This window comes from Rhinatrema bivittatum, chromosome 1 (assembly GCF_901001135.1).
Source record: "Rhinatrema bivittatum chromosome 1, aRhiBiv1.1, whole genome shotgun sequence".
NCBI lineage: Eukaryota > Metazoa > Chordata > Amphibia > Gymnophiona > Rhinatrematidae > Rhinatrema > Rhinatrema bivittatum.
The window spans coordinates 706,659,401-706,679,518 of record NC_042615.1 but is presented as its reverse complement, the minus strand read 5'-3'; the positions used below and the strand labels follow the sequence as shown (position 1 = coordinate 706,679,518).

At 43.3% G+C, this 20,118-nt stretch overlaps 1 protein-coding gene across 1 annotated transcript in view; it reads right to left on the bottom strand.

The window, feature by feature from the left end:
* The window catches only part of ADAMTS6 (ADAM metallopeptidase with thrombospondin type 1 motif 6), an 894,781-nt gene that overhangs the window by 868,985 nt on the left and 5,678 nt on the right, over positions 1–20,118 (bottom strand). The window contains exon 2 of the mRNA XM_029576285.1: positions 4,930–5,319. Coding sequence (XP_029432145.1) covers positions 4,930–5,023 — 94 coding nt within the window. The 5' untranslated portion in view covers positions 5,024–5,319. The remainder of the gene's footprint in view (positions 1–4,929; positions 5,320–20,118) is intronic.

Sequence of the window (20,118 nt, the reverse complement as noted above, 5' to 3'; positions counted from 1 at the left end):
TGTAAATTCATCTCCACTGCCTCAAAGGATTGCTTAAGAATAGCCTCAGTCCTTCTATCATGTACATCTTTCAAGGCCGCTCCTCCCTCTACAGGGAAAGTCTTCCATTTAGAAACAGCACATACCAAAGCATCTACTTTGGGAAAGCTCAAACAGTCTCTCACAGCCAGATCCAGGGGGTACTGGCCTTCCAACGTCCAAATTCCTTTAAAATTTGCCTCTGGGGCATCCCATTCCAGATTAATCAATTCCTGAATGGCATCCATCACAGGAAAAAAACAAGAGGCTTTACATAAGGAAACCAAAATGGGATTCTTCCTCAGCTCTGACATAGCATCCAAACTAGGAACTCACAGTTGTTTCAAAGTCTGGGAAATCAGGGCCGGCAGTTCATCTCTATGAAAGAACTGCGACATGGTTTGATATGGTTCCAGCCCTGGAGGAATTTCCCCATATTCTAGGGAATCAGGATCAACCTCATCATCAGTACCATCCAGATTCCTGTCAGGAACACTCACAGGGAGCAGAGGCAAGCCCCGGCGCTTAAGCATAGGACTGGAAGAGGGAGGAGGTCCAACCAGACAGAAATGGGGGAAGCAGAGGACTGCACCTGAAGAAAAGCTGAAAAGCGCTAATATGACAGGCAGCACAAACAGGAAGATGCTTAGGTTCTTGCTTACCGGCGCCATCGCTGTGATAAACGTGCATCAGAATGGCTTGCGCTCAAAAATGAAATGTGCCCAAAAAATAAGCACCTAGAAAAAGACGCAGCAAGGCACATGCACAACCTGTGTGCCAAGTTAAGCGCGTAAAAAAGTTTGTGTGCATAAAAAGTGCGCCCAAAAAACGAGCGCACAACGCGTGTGCAGAGCCAACACACTGAGCATACTGACGGCCTATAAAGGGCAGCAGAATACGCACAAAAACAGCTGTCACAGCCTACCACACAGCATGCAAAAAAAAAAGCCTAAGTGCGGGGCCTAGCCCGCTAGGCTACTCAGTTCCCCCACCCCGATGGGAGCAGGAACGAACTTCGGTATGGCACGCCAAGAACAGAGACCGGAGAAATTCCTGAAACCCCTCTGTCTCTGATTCAGGGTAAAACTTTTTTTTTTTTAAACCTTACCTGAGCTCAGCACTTACCAGCTGAGTACAGAGACGGTCTCCAGCTGCGGCCGGAGAGGGCATCTGCCGTCACCGCCACACTCGGCCTCCTGCACCCGCTGCTTTTCAGCTGAACTAGCAGATAAGTCCATGCCGGGAAACCCAGCTACCTGACCAAGGCACATCTCTGAGAGACCATGGAAATCGCCTCAGGTATTCTCAGCTGGGGGAGGGACCTTTTGGTATCACTGCAGGAGAGCGGGGCTTTCTTTTCCTGAATTTAGAATTTCAAATTTCTTCTTCCAGAAAGCTCAAAGCAATCCCCATTTGGAGATACACGTCCTCCATCTCCTGGAGACAGAGAATACTAGCAGGCTAGGATCACTGAAGGGTTATATATACTGTGACGTCAGCTTGCTACATCTCCATCTGCTGGAAGGGGAGCATAAACCCATGGTCCTGAGTCCATCTGCTACACACTAGGATACTGAGAATATCATAATGCCTTTGTATAGACCCATGGTGTGACCACACCTCAAGTATTGTATGCAGTTCTTGTCAACCCATCTCAAAGAAGACATAGAAATACTAGAAAAGATACAGATTGGGGCAACAAAAATGATAACGGGGATAGAAAAGTTCTCTTATGGAGAAAGGATAAACTGATTAGTGCTCTTTAGCTTGGAAAAGAGATGACTGAAATATGATTGAGATTTATAAAATCAAGAATGGGGTGGAACAGATAAACAGGGAAAGGTTATTTACACTTTCAAACAACAGTAAGACTAGGGGAACATGCCATGACACTATTAACTAGCAGATCTAAAACTAATCGTAGGAGGTATTTTTTTACTCGGTGCACAATCAAGCTATGGAACCTGTTGCCGAAGGACATGGTCAAAGCAGCTAACAAAGTGGGGTTCAAAACAGGAATGGACAAGTTACTGAAAGAAAAGTTCATAAACAGGTAGACTTAGGAAAGCCAGTACTTATCCCTTGGAGTGAGATACAAGAAATAGATCAAGTATTGGGAATCTGCCAGGTACATGTGACCCAGACTGGCCACTGTTGGAGACAGGTTACAGGGCTCAAGGGAGCTTGGTCTGACCCAGCATGGAACTTCTTATGTTCTTATTTCACAACTGGCTCTTTCGATTCCATACTGTGGAAGCCTGTGAACTTGGATACCCCTGTGTTATGTTAATAAATTTGGCATTATTGGAACCGCCAACCCAGAGTGTGCACTGAATCCTTTTCCCAGGGTTTGTGTTCCATTGAAGTAGAAGATGTCTATGAGTTGTGGTGTGTCTTATGTTCTCCTAAGAACATAAGAAATTGCCATGCTGGGTCAGACCAAGGGTCCATCACGCCCAGCATCCTGTTTTCAACAGAGGCCAAACCAGGCCACAAGAGCCTTGCAAGTACCCAAACACTAAGAAGATTCCATGCTACTGATGCCAGTAATAACAGAGGCCATTCCCTAAGTCAACTTGATAAATAGCAGTTAATAGACTTCTCCTCCAAGAACTTATCCAAACCTTTTTTAAACCCAGCTACACTAACTAAACTAACCACATCCTCTGGCAACAAATTCCAGAGCTTAGTTGTGCGTAAGTGAAAAGTATTTTCTCCGATTAATCTTAAATGTGCTACTTGCTAACTTCATGGAGTGCCCTCAGTCCTTCTATTGTCCGAAAATGTAAAGAACCGATTCACATCTACTCATTCAAGACCTCTCATTATTTTAAAAACCTATTTCATATCCTCCCTCAGCCTTCTCTTCTCCAAGCTGATCAGCCCTAACCTCTTCAGCCTTTCCTCATAGAGGAAAGGCTGAAGAGGTTCCATCCCCTTTATCATTTTGGTTGCACTACTCTGTACCTTCTACCTTCTGCATCGCAACTATATCTTTTTTGAGATGCGGTGACCAGAATTGTACACAGTATTCAAGATGTGGTCTCACCATTGAGCGATACATTTTCCGTTTGGTTAACCATTCCCTTCTTAATAATTTCTAACATTCTGTTTGCTTTTTTGACTGCTGCAGCACACTGAGCCAACGATTTCAATGTATTATCCACTATGATGCCTAGATCTTTTTCCTGAGTGGTAGCTCCTAATATGGAACCTAACATTGTGTAACTACAGCAAAGGTTATTTTTCCCTATATGCAACACCTTGCATTTGTCCACATTAAATTTCATCTGCCATTTGGATGCCCAATCTTCAAGTCTCGCAAGGTCCTCCTGCAATGTATCACAATCTGCTTGTGATTTAACTATGAATAATTTTGTATCATCTGCAAATTTGATAACCTCACTCGTCATATTCCTTTCCAGATCATTTATAAACCAGTCCAAGTACTGATCCTTGAGGCACTCCACTGTTTACCCTTTTCCACTGAGAAAATTGTCCATTTAATCCTACTCTCTGTTTCCTGTCTTTTAACCAGTTTGTAATGCACAAAAGGACATCACCTCCTATCCCATGACTTTTTAGTTTCCTTAGAAGCCTCTCATGAGGGACTTTGTCAAACACCTTCTGAAAATCCAAATACACTACATCTACCAGTTCACCTTTATCCACATGTTTATTAAACCCTTGAAAAAAATGAGAGGGTCTTCAAAGATATCTATGAGCCTGGTCCACTACGCCATCTGCTCGACGACTGTTTTTGTACCCACAAAGTAGTGAAAGGAAAGAAAAAATAAACATTTGCTTAGGGGTTATTTGATGTACTCCTTGCAGGGGTTACAATGAATTTAGACAAACTTTATTTTGTAATTGTGAATTTCAATACTCAAAAATATTTTTGTTAAAAACATGTTCAGTGCTATGCCAATATTGACTGTCTTTTATAAGAAATAGATCCATGGGCTTCTTTCTATGTATTACTGTAATAAAGATAAAGGACCTGATTCATAAGGATAGGGCTTTTCTTCCATTCAAAATTTATGGAAAACAAATTGTACATCAGGCTCTAGGATGTGCTAAAGAGCTTTACTCGGCCCATTTGTATCATGAATGTTGGTATAAAAAAGAACTAAATAAATAAATAAATAATAAATAAATTTCAGGTGTCCAGTATATATATATCAAAACCAGTGCTTTAGTCACTTGAGAAATTGTACAATATCCAACTTAAAAAAACAACCACCTGGAATATCAAATTGCTATGTTAATAGGCACAGTTTCCACTGATACTGTTTGATTTGAAATAGTGAAGATTTTACATGACAGCAGGTATAACACTGCAAAGTTTTCATCCATTAGTTTTTAAGACCACATTATAATAACTATTATAATAAAACCCTTAATGTCTATGGATGAAAGCCAAAGTGCAGTTAACAACAGGGAGCTACTATGTGATATCAGATATGATTATAATAACCAGGTAAAAGCACTAAGACATCACACACCTTCAAAATTGAATTAAAAGTTATGCTTGTTACATAAAAGCACCAAGGTTCTTATAGCCCAATCAAGGACTCTGCTTATAGTTACCTGAATTAAATAACTTCACTGATCTTAAAATTGAATTCTCTCAAGTTCACACCCTGCAAAACCCAGCTTTCATGTCCCACTTCCATTTTATTAACACATAAGTTATATAAATTATCATAAATAGTGTTCAATAAGCTTTAACTCTATACTGCTTTTGACTGATAATAATTTTGATGCAGGATATGATTCAGATAAACTCCACTCCAATTTATCCTTGAACCCCCTAGAATCTCAACCACCATAGATATCGAGAGTGTGTATGAACAGTCTGGTGATATGTGAAATGCATGAGTCTTGTCAGTTAGAACAGTGGAACCCTACCTTGAGAACTATATGCAAGTCTGTTGTCAACATAAAATTCCGATGAAGCCATGACTAGGCCCAAAATCCAGGTCGTCTTCCACAAAATTTCCATAATTTACAAAAGAAAACGTTTTTTGGAGGGCTTCCTGTGGGCTAGAGAGTTAACCCCGCTCCAGAATCGCAGCATAACAAGTCCATTTATTGTAGGAGTCTTCCAAGTTAGTTATTAGATGAGCTATTTTTTTTCAGTTTCTCTTTTCCAACAATCTGTGTGTGCTTCCAAGTCTGAATTCATTTTCTCAATCCGAACAAAAAAAAAAAAAAAAAACTAGAACAGCTGTAAAATCCTTCACATATCACTAAGCTTTTTTAGACAGGATACGTAGTAACCAATGGACATCTTTTCACCTGAAACAAATTTGAGGAAAAAAAGTAAATTAAAGTAAATTATTTTCTTCAGAAAAAGATAACAAGCCCTGCGAGTTGTTCATGAGAGAAGATAACGAACACTGTAAAATGCCAAGCAACTCGATTAGACTAGTGTTGTTCTTCATAGCCTAAATAAACATTCACGAGACTAAACATACTACTCTAAACCTAAATAATATGTCCAGCAGCATGACTTTGATGCTAGCCAAAGAAGGAACCTAGTTGGGCATTATATCATTCTTTTTCTTGTAAAGGCAGGGTATCTGATCTCACAAGCTGATAAAAGTGAAGCTAAACAGCGCGTGAAACTTAAATCCTTTCAATGTTAATCCAAATTCTCTGCATGTAGCTTTCGGCACCTGACGTATGTGTGAAAACGATACCATGTTTCATAGCCACATTGAAGACAACAAGAGCTTACACTGCTGACGTAATCAGAGAACCGAAAATCTACCGGTCGCAAACGCAGTGCTGGACTACAAAACAATCCAGTAATGACTTGCTTCGATCTGGGCTCACGTGCAGCTATAAATTACTTATTAGGGTAACACTCATCAATTTCTCAAGTCACTTTGTAATCCACAACTCAAAGTATCTTAGATTTAGCAGGAATGGTTAATAAAATGTCTGAGCACAAGAGTACTAGTTACTAAAAGTAGCAAGAAGAATCAACATCCGTAAAGTCAATCTGTATTAAACGCTGCTGTAAAAATTCATAGTATGTCAAGCAAAGGAATTTGGACTAACACTGGATCACAGTGTTTCTTAAACTCAAAAGCAGCTGCATCCACTTCTTGGTGTCAGTGGGGATGCAGTTATTTTGAGCCTCTCTCTTCCCCCCTTCCCCCCCGTTCAGGCTTATTTTCTGAGGTTCACCTCAATGTCATACAATCAGTTGAGTCGTGAAATTAAGCAGGCAAGATTCAAGATTTGGCACTTATTTTAGATGCCTGAGAGCCCTCATTGGTAGCCTCTTTCCAGGTCCCTCCCTCTCGTGCTATACCAGGCATTATTATGACCTTTTGCGACCAGTGAAAACAGCTCTCAAAGTTTCAGCTCTCCCATCAGCCAACAAGTACTTGACGCTCCCTGTGCCTTCTCAATATAGCACTAACCACTCAATGACAATGAACATATTTAGAAAACTGCATCCACGTAAAAGAAATAAGTAGAATGTATGATATTCTAGATAGTCTCAGTTCGTTTGGAAATATGACAACTTTGTCCTCCCCTCCCTCCCAAAGCACTCACCAACTTTTAAAAGTGGAAAAAAGTCTGCTGTCCCTCCAAGGACCTACCTGCACACAAAGTTTGGTAGAACTAGGTCCATCCATTTCAAAGTTATAAAGGAGACATACAAATCGTAGGCATTTCTTCTGAGAAAATTGCCAAATTTGTCCCCTTCCTCCCCCCTCACTCCCCCCCCCCAAAAAAAATTACTTAACAACTTTGAAAAGCGGAAGTCTGAAGTCCCCCCCAAGAATTTACCTCCACATAAAGAGACAGTGCTGGGACCAGCTGATCCAAAGTTATAAGGGGAGGGTCAGATTATACATACAAAGTGACAAACCACATTTAACCATTTGATACGCCTCTAGTTCCCCTTGAACCGAGACTAAAATGCAATCGATTGTTGGAGTCTAGTGCCCAATCCCAGATTTGAAAATAATAAACCAGGGCCTGATTCATCAAGGTATTTTCCCATAGGCACAGAATGGGAGAAAAGCCTTAGTGAATCAGGCAGTTAGTCAAAAATGCATGCAATATACAAAACAGCAAGTATTAGCAGTCCAACAAGGATCGAAGATATGAGAGTGAGAAGTACATCAAAGAGCTCAGGCAACACCAGGACAAAGTCCAAGTTAGGAAGCAAGCAGAAATAGAGCAGAATCAGTAAAAGGAGTCAAAAGACAGGTTGAAATGTGATTTAAAATGGCAGAACAGATGGGTCTGGGCAGTGCAGAGTTGAGTAAGGAGACAAGGTGACCAACAGTTGGGCAGCTGGGCAAACTAGTTAAGTCTTTTTCTGCCATCACATTTCTCTGTTTCTATGTGATAAGGGATGTCCTGTACTTTGGTTTTAAAAAAATTGCCTCTCCTGTATGGAAACTGTCCTTTAACTTTTCGCCCACAATCAGGTCGATACAGTAAAATCACGCACATTCTTAACGCACACCCAGCCACTTCTCCTGGGCGCGCACCCAGAAGAGGTGGTTGTCAGCAGGTTAGGAAAATGGCTGCTTGTTACTTGAGTATTTTCTGTTTTTCTGTACATTTTTTTGGGCTGCTCAGAAATTAACGCCTGCTCTGGGCTGACATTAATTTCTGAGCGAACAAATGTGCAGATCGGGCGCACATTTTTTTTTTTTGTATTTGGGGCCAATAGCTAAAAGCCTCATCAACATGCATTTGCATGAGATGAGCGCTATTAGTTTCGGGAGAGGAGGTTGGACGCGCAATTTGGACACGCTAAATCCCTTATGGTATAAGGGGTTGTGGACACGCATCCAAAACGTACGTCCAACTGTGTGTTAAACAGTGCGCTCAGGTGAGCACGCTTTACAGTATTGGCCTGAAAGTTGGCAACCTTACAAGGAGAAGAAACAGGAAAATGAGGCAGAAATATGAGAACCTGGAGCAAGGAGATGAACAGTGAGGACAGGAATACAAGGAGAGATCAGCATTGCAGGTTGAGAAAACCAGGTGCAAGAATTTCAGCAAATCTAATGATGAGGTGTTTAAAGTTAAAGTGGCCCATTGGTGAAAATTGAAACTGCAAAAGAATGCAAAACTCCAGACAGTTCTTTCAGCACATAATAAGCTGTTAAGACAGAACTGCCATAAGCCCCAATGCATTTTTCCTATGCCATAAATGAATGAGGAAGAAAGGGATTTTTAACCAGTGAACTGAGCAGCTCTAGCCGAAAGTCTCATTCTTACGAAATGACTTTAAGCTCCAAAAGCCTGATTTATTTATACATGTGCACCCTTCCCTATTTGGGGCTTGCAAAATAAGCCAGAGTTGTTTTGATCACGCCCCATGCACTATAAGGACCATGACCAATTCCAGTTTAATTTAATGGTAGACAGTGCCAAGATTACAAATTCCAGGATGCAATATTTGCCACTCTCTGGTGATTCTTTGCACCTTTATCTGTCCATCAGTGAGCAGTCAAAATCATTTACAAAGACTCAACCAACTTCGCAGAAGAATCCAAAGTAATATTACATCTGTAAAGAGCTCTGTATAGCATGATGAACTGGTTAAGAAGCAAGCACTTTCTCTAGGCATTACCTGAGAAAGTGAAGTCCTGAAAAAATCAGGGTTAGTAAACCACCTGTACTATCTTACCTAGGATTCAGTGGGATAGGAACTAAATAGGAGACCATAGAAAAGATATTCCCAAGCAGCAGGGCCGGTGCAAGAGTATTTGGCACCCTAGGCAAACCTTCGGACATCCACCCCCCCCTCTCCAACTTACCTATTGGTGGCAGCTCCAGCACAGCACTCCCTCCTAGTAGTGGCAGTAGCTCCAGCACAGTGCTCCCTTTTTCTGGCGGTATTAGATCTGGCACAGTGCCCTTCTATGCCTTGCGCTGGCATGATTTTGCCACCCCCAAAACATTGGTGCCCTAGGCGACCACTAGTTTGCCTAATGGAACCACCGGCCCTGCCAAGCAGCTACTGCTGGGACAAACATATTGATATCAAGACCAAGCTGTTATTGCAGGTCTGCTAACAACAAACCACAGCACACATACTACTTCGGAACCAACTAGTCACTAAAAGCTAGTCAGAAGAGACACAAGTTGAAATCTTAAGTAACCCCAGAGATTATCCTTACTGTTCTAAAACGCTATTGTACATGCTCATTTAACCCTGGTATACCTGAGACCCACAGTCTTACTTTCAGACTAGGGTTGCCACCTGGCTTTCAGAGGATGAAAAACCAAGAGACCCCCATTGATGTGTTTGTTTGCCCAGTTGTCACATCCTCATGCTAGAGATTGGGTCTCAATGGGTGCCACCTGGGGTGAAGACTAGGGTACGTACATAAAACGTGACAATGCGCTTGAAGTTAGCATTCCCATGTTCAGTGAGGGCACATCTCAGCCAGTGATATGGTCAACTGCATTTACTACTTTGACATCTCATCTCATCAGCTTCCTCTGCCAGGATAATAATCCTGTTTCCCCTAATTTTAAGCACAAGGGCTACTGTTTTGTTTTGTTTTTTTAACAGAAGGTTTAATCCTCTCTGTTTGGGCAGGATCCAAATGGTTGTGTGTGCCCAATTTGAACAAGTGGCAGGGCATTAACACACTCTATTGTACATATTCTCTCTCAGTCAGAACAAGAAGGGACTATTCTCAACTCATAGCTCACACCTTACATTCACTCTTTAGACAAAAAGAGGCAGAGAAGCTTAGCGTGTAATTAGAAACCTTCACCTTCAGTTTTTATTTTATTTTTCCTGGGAATTTCAATGTTATAACAAAAACAAAAATCAGTGGAAAAGAAAATCAATACAGTCCCTGGTCAAGATGTGTGGCAGCGGTGGATTGGGGCAGGGAAAAGATTAGTCAAATAGCCACATGCACTAAACAAAGTGAATTAACTAAGGAAGTCAATAGGAGGAAACTAAAAAAAAAGTAAAACAAAACACTGTGACAGAAAAAGCAAGTTTGTTTACCGTAAACAGTGTTTCCGTAGATAGGAGGATGAATTAGCCATGCTGTCATGGGATCTGTCAATCAGGTCCGGGAGGCGGAGCTTGTCAAAGCAGAGATCAGAGTGTTGCTCTCTGCAGCTGCGTGTGTGTTCCCGCGCAGGAAAGTAATGGAATCTCCTGTGATTAAGCCTTAGTGTAGTCGAAGACTTGGTGACTGCCAGGGAGGAGGGTGGGTCAGCATGGCTAATTCATCCTGCTATCTACGGAAACACCGTTTACGGTAAGCAAACTTGCTTTTTCCCGTCGATAGCAGGACTGAATTAGCCATGCTGTCATGGGAGTCCCAAGCTCCCGATCACGTTGTATTGATATATATGTTTGTACGTGATCTTTGACAGTGTGGCAATCATCGTGGACAGGAGGATAGAGATTGCAGGATTGCTTGCCCTATCTTCGCATCCGTGGCTGCTTGTTGATCAAGGCAGTAGTGAGATGTGAAGGTATGGAGAAATGACCATGTAGCTGCCTTGCAAATGTCTATGGGTTGCACATTCCGTAGGTGTGCCAATGAGGCTGCTACTGCTCTGACTTGGTGAACTTTCGGCTCTGAATGTAGTTGTAGTTTCTGTTTGTCGTAACAGAATCTGATGCACTGTGCTATCCAGCTGGAGATGGTGCGTTTAGCCACTGGTAATCCAGGTGCCTTTGGGTCAAAGGAGACAAAGAGTTGAGAAACACGGGAGTCCGAGTTTGTCCTTTCTTTGTAGTATGCTAAAGCTCTTTTACAATCAAGTGTGTGCAGTAGTTTTTCCCTATCATTTGCATGAGGTTTAGGGAAAAAGGTGGGTAATTCCATGGTCTGATTGAGGTGGAATTGGGAAACCACTTTTGATAGGAAGGATGGGTGACTTCGGAGAATTACCTTTTGGTGATGAAACTGCAGATATGGTGAATAATGGACCAAGGCCTGTAATTTACTAACTTTTCGTGCCGATGTTACTGCAACCAAGAATACAACTTTCCATGTGAGGTATTTAATATGTGCCGAGTCCATGGGTTCAAATGGGGAGAGTATGAACTGTTCCAGAACTATGTTGAGATTCCTTGGAACTGGAGGCTTAGAGATCAGAGGACGAATGTGGGTTAGCCCCTTAATGAAGCAAGATAGTAAGGGGTGATTGGATATAGGAATATTATTAACTGGTCTATGATATGCCCCTATGGCACTGAGATGAACTCTGATGGATGATGTTGCTAGACCAGCTGTATATAGTGTATGAAGATAATCAATGAGCAACTCAGGTGAGCAGTCCAATGGTGGTACACCTTTGGAAGTGCACCAGGTAGAGTAACGTTTCCATTTATAGCTGTAATTTTTTCTTGTGGAGAGTTTCCTGGATTCTAACAAGATGAATTGTGCCGAGGTGGAAACTCCCTGTTCTGTTAGAAGGAGCCTCTCAATCTCTACACTGTCAAGTGTAGAGATGAGGGTAGCGGGTGTAGAAGCGACCCTTGATCTTGGCAGAGAAGATCCCAGTGATTCGGTAATCGAATTGGATCCATGATGGATAGTCGGAGAAGGAAACTGTACCACGGTTGCCTCGGCCAAGCCGGGGCTATGAGTATCAGTTGAGCTTTATCTGCTATGCATTTCTAAATTGTCCTTGTTATGAGTGGTATGGGAAGAAAGGCGTATAGGAGGCCTGTCGTCCACGGGATGAGGAAGGCATCTTGAGCGATCCTGAATTGGCTTGGTCTTATCGAGCAGAATTTGGGAACTTGAGCATTGATCTCTGTTGCAAAGAGATCTAAGGTGTCCCCCACTGCATGAATATGTCTTGGGCTATTTCTGTATTGAGTGCCCATTCGTGAGGATGAAAGATGCGGCTTAGCTTGTTCGCTCTTGTGTTTGCAACTCCTGGTAGGTAAGTTGCCTGGAGATGTATGCAATTTTGGTGAGCATGTTTGAAGATTGTCAAGGTCTCCTTGCAAAGGGACCATGAACTGGACCCTCCTTGTTTGTTGACGTAAAACATCACGACTTGGTTGTCCGTGTAGATCATGACCCTGCGTCCTTTTAGGTGGTCTTGGAACACTCGTAATGCATTGCAAATCGCTCTGAGTTCCAATAAATTTATTTGCAGGTTCTGTTCCGAGATTGTCCATAACCCTTGTGTTTCGTAAATCTCGAGGTGTGCACCCCAGCCTTTGCAGGACGCATCTGTGGTTAATACTGCGTTGAGAGGAGGGGAACTGAACAATGCTCCCTTGGATAGGGTAGAGTTTAGGAGCCACCATGTTAAATCTTTCCTCATTTCGGCGGTCAATGATAACTTCTGTGTCAATGGTTGCGAGTGTTGTTTCCATTGACGTTTCAAGCCCCATTGCAGGCGTCTCATGTGTAGCCTGGTGTTGGGAACCATGAAATTTGCCGCTGCCATGTGGCCGAGGACTACTAAAATCTGTCTCGCTGAAGGCCTCTGAATATGGTTTAAGGTATGTAACAGAAGACGGAATTGTGATATTCTGTCGCTTGGTAGGTATGCCCTGTTGCACGTAGTGTCCAGGCATGCTCCTATGAACTGTAACTGTTGTGTTGGTTGTAGGTGTAATTTCTGAAAATTGATCACCAATCCTAATTCCTGCAAGCATTGTATCACTTGATGTAGGTGCTCGAGTAAGATGTTTGGAGTTGGGGCGATTATGAGCCAATCGTCCAGATATGGGAAGATGGTTATACCTTGTTGTCTAAGATGAGCCACCACCACTACCATGCATTTGGTGAACACTCTGGGTGCAGCCGATAGTCCAAAGGGGAGAACTTTGTACTGGTTGTTTTGATGCCTGTAGCGAAAGCATAGGTAACGCCACGAGGATGGATAGATTGGAATGTGTGTGTAAGCACCCTTCAGGTCGATGAGGAAGGATTGATTTCAACGATACCATTTTGAATTTCTCTTTTAGTGAGAAATTTGTTCAATTCCCTTAGGTCTAGGATGGGGTGAAGGCCAACTTCTTGGGTATGAGGAAGTATGGGGAATAAAATCCTACTGATTGGGTCCCTGGGTAAATTTGCTGAATTGCCTGTTGTTTGCGAAGCAAAGCAATTTCCTCCCCCAGTTGTGGTTGGAAGTTGTGAATCTTGAAAGTGGAAAGATGAGGTAATATGGGTTTTGTGACAAATTGGAGTTGGTAGCCGTGATGTACTATCTCCAAAACCCATTGATCAGATGTTATTCTCTCCCAGGCTGTCAGGCAGGAATGAATCCTGCGGGTGGTGCTTGATGTTGTGGTGGTGGCTGAGTAACTAAAAAGATGAAGTCGCTTTCACTGTAGTAGCCGGTTGTTGTGCCTGCTGTCTCTGATTATGTGGTTTGCCTCTACGTTGGTTTGAGGTATTTTGTTGTGGAGCAGGACGCTGGTACGCAGGGTAAGTCTGTGTACGAAAGGACTGGTAAGATCTGTAGGGTCTCCTGGCATAGGATTGCCTATGAGCAGATCCAATATAACGACATGTGGTCGAATAGTTAGCATGTGATGTTAATGATTAGGGATGTGAATCGTTTTTTGACGATTTCAAATATCGTCCGATATTTTTTAAATCGTCATTAATCATTAAAGAGTGCGATACAATAGAAATTCCACCGATTTATCGTGAAAAAATCATTAATCGGGTTAGTGCACACTAACGGGAGTTAGGACACAATCTAAAAACCCACCCCGACCCTTTAAAACCACTCCCTTAGCCTCCACCACCCTCCCGACCCCCCCCCCCAAAAAAATGTTTTAAAATTACCTGGTGTTCCAGCGGGGGTCTCGAGAGCGTTCTCTGATGATGGTGCCGGCCGTCCACTGGATGGCCCGCGCCATTTTTAAAGATGGCGCCGGCCATCCAGTGCTCCTACCATGTGACAGGGGCCGGCCAATGGCACGGTTACCCTGTCACATGGTAAGGGCAAAGGGCCATCAGCGCCATTTTTATTAGTGGCAGCCGACGGCCCGAGAGCGGGAGATCACTCCCGGGGCCCACTGGACCACCAGGTAATTTTAAAACGTTTTTGGGGGGGGTCGGGAGGGTGGTGGAGGCTAAGGGAGCGGTTTTAAAGGGTCAGGGTGGGGTTTTTGTTTATCGGATCGGGCGCAGCCGATAAAAAAAAAAACCGATCGGGCCGAACGAAAAAAATGCATGATTTGAATCGGAACCGGAACCGAACCGATTCCGGTTCCGATTCACATCTCTATTAATGATTGTACTGCTAAAGCTTCTTCCTTTAGTTTACCCACTGTGTCCTGAAATCGTTCTCCGAACAGGTTATCTCCTGTAAATGGGAGGTTCGTTAGTTTCTCGTGCAAATCTTCATGTATGGAACTTGATCGTAACCATGCTAGTCTGCAGGCTGCGATGGCTGTTGCTGATGCCCTAGACGATGTTTCATATGCTTCATAGATTGACCTGAAAAGATGCCGAGAACAATCTTCCATGTCATGAAGAGGTGGAGGTATCTGATCCGCAGTCGAGGAAAGCATACCTTTTATAGCTTGTATGCATTCATATAGGTATTGTACCATGTAGAACTGATGGTGCATAATTCGGGCATTCAACATTGAGTTATGGTATATTTTCCTGCCAAATATTTGTTGTCTTTGCCTGGTGGGTATGAGGAATGTGACTTTGTTTTCTTAAATCTTTGCATCGCCGACTCTACTACAATTGAAGTATGAGGTAATTGTGGCACAGAGTACGGTGATGTTTTCCTCGTATGGAATTTTATGTCCGTTTTCCTGAAAATGCTGCAATTGCGTAAGGTGTTTCCCAGGACTTTTGTAAAACTGAATGCAGGAGCTCTTGCGGAGGAAGAGATGTTGGTTCCCCTGGAATGTCAAAACTTTTTAGGAGACCAAAAGTTTCTGACCTAGGGTCTGTCTCTTTTTGGACCTCTAGATGCAGTATTGTACCCAATTTTTCCAGAAATTTTGGGTATGTGAGGTCTTCTGGAGGGGAATACGGCTCCTGAGGTTGTTCCTGCGGATCCGATGGCAATCCCGTAGATGATGATGGGGATGTTTGCGGTGAAGGAGAATCAAATAATGTATCTCGTTTATAATTTGGTGAAGCTGGTCGGTTTGTTAAGGGAGATGTCGGAGGCTCCACCGACATTAGTCTGCATCTTATGTTCCGGTGAACTATCAGCAGCAATATTAGTCATTTTGAATGATGACTGAAGAGTTTCATAAAACCCTGCTAAGGATTGGACAATTGGTAAAATGCCTCTTTTGTACAAGGGGGCATTATTGTACGATCATCTGGTTCTTGTGACCCACCTGCTTTAGGGTGTATTGGTGTGTTCTGAGGTAAAGTAGTGTATACTTTATGGTCTTTCCATTTTTCGTCGCATATGATGTCCCTCGAATCCTCTGAAGTTGTAGAAGCGGTAGAGGAAGCAACTTGTATTATCTCTCTGTGAGAGAAGGTATTTGAAGTTGGTATATGAGATGATTTAGAAGTCGAAGGGCTTACTTCCCATGTTGCACTCCTCTTTGTCAACTTTTTGTGGTGGGAGTGTCATGAGTGCTTATGATAATAGTGTGACGAAGAGTGTATGACTTCTCCGTGAAGACGGTGATCGTTTTCTACGTTTTATTGTAAACTCTGTCGAATTATCTCTCGAAGAAAGGGAAGTACCGGAATGAGGTGAGGTTATTGATGGAGAGGCTGAAGAAGACATGTGAGAGGGTCCATGTCAGTTTCAACTCATTTTGTACTATATGAGATAGGTGCTCATGTGTCTTATGCGTGGATTTTGAGTTATGCGTGGATCTAGACTTGTGCGCATATCTGTTTCCGTACGCGCAAGAGTGATTGGCGCCAATGTCTCCGGTGCCGTGCGCATAGATATGGATGGCGCCGGGCGCACAGGTGGTGTTGGCTCCATGCGCACAGATGTCGACGGCGCCGTGCGCATAGGGTTTCTTTTGGTTGTGCGCACGGACTGCTTTAGCGCCTTGCACGCCGATGACTTCAGCGCCCTGCGCGCAGAAATCTTCTGCGCCATGCGCACAGGGTCCTTCATGTCGTGCACACAAGTGTCTTCGGCGTCATGCGCATAGAACTGTTGTGCGCTGATACTTCTTCAGGCGCCGAAGGGTTATGCGCCGACACTTTTGTATGCGCATAAGGCGCCTTAGGCACAGAAGTTTTCGGCACCAATGTGTCCTGCGCCAGCGAGTTTGGCACTATGGATTTCTGAAAATCCGATGGCCGTTGTCGGCTTGTCACCGCCTTACCTCCAAAATTGGAGAACTGAGGATCCCACGATGATGCCCTCTTTTTTGAGGGAGCCGATAAAATCGCAGGGCCTCGATGGCTCCGGTGAGGCAAAAGGTTCCTGAAGTCTGTAGGCCCTTTGCTTCAGTGCCCTTGGTGACATCCTCGAGCAAAATTCACAATCTTCCCGATTGTGATCTGGTCCTAGGCATCGGTAACATCGGTCATGGCCATCCGTGACCGACATTACCTTGCTGCAATTACAGGGCTTAAACCCCGATTTTGACATGTTTTATTTTATTAATACTGAGGAGAAGAATAGCTCCGCATGCGATCCCGTGTGCAGAAAGAACAGACTGAGGAGATTCCGTTACTTTCCTGCGCGGGAACACACGCGCAGCCGCAGAGAGCAAAGCTCTGATCTCTGCTTTGACAAGCTCCGCCTCCCGGACCTGATTGACAGATCCCATGACAACATGGCTAATTCAGCCCTGCTATCGACGGGAAAAGAGGGGGCAAAATCTGCCCAAGATGGACACCTAGTGATGATATGAGGCGGGGAAGGCAAGTGATAATGGCAAGGCAAACGTTGCCCCAATACTGGAAGCTATTGAAAGAGAAGAGAGCAGGGAAGAGGAGGAAAGCATAGGAGATGTTTGGTACCAGAGATCTAACTCTACAAGAGTGAGTTAAGGATATGTGAGTCATCAAAAAAACAGTATAAAATGCAGTCAGATATTTTGGAAGGGGAGAATGATGGCAAAGAAAAAGCATTGTGTCTTATTATAAAAATGCATAATGGTATGTTGGCTGTATCCTTATCACAAAAAAACAATTTTGAGAACAGATTTTAAGATATCCAATTTCTTTGGCTGACACCTAAAACAGTTCAGCCAGGTACCGAACATGAGACCTTCCTTTCTTGTCCTAAGAATGTGGGTACAGTAAACCAGTCTGAGTGTTTATAGCTCAGAGCTAAGTTATTTAAAGTCATTCAACAGAAACAATCTTCAACTATGCTGCTTTTAAAACTGATGCCTGAATGAGACTGAAAACAAGGGGAAAAAATCTTTTTGAAAATCACTTTTATGACTTTGTTATGTGGCTATAAAGCATTTTTAAAAGTCACTTAATTCTCTTGAACTACTTTCAAACCTCCATTGGATAAAGTCACTGAGTGATAATGATTTTGTCATCCAATACACCACAACAAAAGCCTCTCCTCAAATGTTTTTTGCACACTCAAATCAGGAAGCCAGACAATTACAAGGTAAAGCCAGGCTGGGAGGCAAGCTACTGAAAAACTGGCCCCCAGTGAGCAAGCAGCGATTACCAGAGCCAACAGAAATCCACATGGAGCAAGATTTTAAGAAAAGTGCAGTTCCCCGTGGACTTGTTAAGCTTGTTCTTGGCTTCCTCATTCTGGGAGAGGGGAAACAAAAGCTTCGTTTTCAGTGAACCTGGTGGATTGGACAAAGAGGAAAGGTAGTTACTGAAAACGTATATATTTACATTCTGGGCAGGGGCTAAACAAGGAGATTTTGCACAGGAACTAAGAATTACTGACCAGCCTGAAGGTCAGTAAGAGGTCGAGAATCTGAGCATGCCCAAGCTCTGCAGATACGCTAGCCCCTTGGGCATTGGAACTATGTGCCAGTATACCAATACAGCCTCTCTAAATTTATTTAGCCAACACAGCAAAATTAAAACCTCCCCAAATAACACAGAAGGGAACTGGACTACAAATAAAACACACCAAACTATAATATATATATATATATAGTGCTGGATTCACCCAAATTTGTAGCTGAAAAAATTCCCAACAGAAAAGTATTTGCAGACTCTGGTGAATGAAAATAAAAATGGGATCTTATGTTAAAACCCCACAGCTCAGAGAGCCTACATATCTTGGAAAAGAGGCATAAGCCCCTGACACAGCTTTTTATGACAGCCCCGACCTGAACACAGAATCCATTAGCTTAATTTCACTATGCTTGAGCCCTTTCACAATGAGAGTCACCTTGATGACACCATGCCTGACAACAAACCCGACAGACATGAGGTCGCAGGGACACTCCCTTCCATGACTTCCTCTCAGTGCTGCTCCTTTTGATGGCAGGTCCGAACCCTGGCAGACCAGTTAAGTCTTCTTTGCCATGATACAGAGCACCTCCATTTGAGCCCTGGGGCTGGCCCCAGATTTTTTACCTATTTCAGAAATCAAGCATTCTGCATACCACAAATCATAGTCCGGTAACACAGCCCAGTTTAGGGTCAGGATTCTAGGCTTTAAGGAGCAAAATAAAAAGAGAATGACTGATTGCATCTCTCTAGAAACTTTGCACGTCCCCTACTAACCTCTGAAGAGGAACTTATGTGTAGCACGACCAATACTCTGACAAAGACCAAACAGCTTCACTGCACAACTCAGATGCCACCTCGCCTACAACCGGATCAGAGATCAGCACAGAACTACCACAAGGGCCAGGGGGGATGGAGAAAGTGATGCTCATCTGGTTAAGAAGTTAGAGGCGATCTACTGTCTCACAAACAACCAGCCACTAAACACAAAACCAGTGAGGATAGCTTAATTAGGAACTGTACTACTCCAACACACACATTCTCACATTAAAGCATGCTTAGGTTGTTGTGAAGAAGAATGTCTCTGGGAAGTTTCTGCGCATCCCTTCTCTTTCCCGCACACTAGGATGGGGACTGGGTATCATGAATGTTTGATCAGGCCCAGTGTATAAAATCATGAAAACATATCAAGTGGATCCATTATTCATCTAGAAATACCTGTAGTCCTCACTAATGGACAGGTTGCAAGGGTAATAGGGAGTAATATCCACATAGAAAGTGTGAAGGTTTAATTGCAACTATGATAAAGGTGTGACCCAAAAAGACAGACTTATATTGTGAAAGATAGGAAAATACTGTTGAGGACAGAAGAGAAGAGATCGTTTTCAGGTTTTGACACTTACTTGACACACATTGAGGCGGTCAAGAAAAAGAAAAGCTTTAAAATTAAGATAAGGATATGAAAATTATTTGCTTCCTTTTTAAATACAATTAAAAGTTGAGGAGCAATTAGAAAAAGAAATGTGGGAAAGCTTTTTAAAGTGATAAAATAGCATATTTGGACCAGCATGGAGGCTGAGGTGCACTGCCATTCCACAAGGCCCCTGTTTCAATCCCCAAGTTGGGTCAGCTGGGGCTGGGGAGACAGCATTCACAGCCCCTGGGGGCAGTCATGGTCACTGCTTCAGGGTGACACCCAATGGCTGGATTCAAACCCATGATTGTAGGGTTCTGGAAGGAGCTCTGGTGCATGGCCCCTGGCCCAGGATAGTCCCTGCAGTGACCAGACAAGGTACAATGGGACAGGGGCCATATAAAATAGGGCAATAATTCCCAGTTAGTTGCAAAGGAAGGTTCATGTAGCCTGGGACTGGCCTGGGCCTGGCCCTGGCCCTAGTTCCAACTGAGCTGGTAGCACAAAGGAGCAGGAGTATATTTCCAGGTTAAAAAAAAGACACCTGCTGCCCAGCTGCAGTCCCCCAGTGCCATGAATAAATGCTGAATAGTAGAAGGTGCACTCCAAACTGGAAATACTCCTGTATTTGAGCCTGAGGGCTCTAGGAGGGGAATAGATAGCTCACGTATATTTGGGTGAATCAGTCCATGGAGGCAGAGTCAAGGGCATCAGTGGAGAGTCCAGAGTGACACTTCCTCTTATGCAGTATGAATTTTGGCATTCAGGCCCACGTAACTACCTTTATGACAGTTGCTTGGGAAAAATGAAGAGTTGCTATTTACCTCCAAATGATGAGCAAAATAC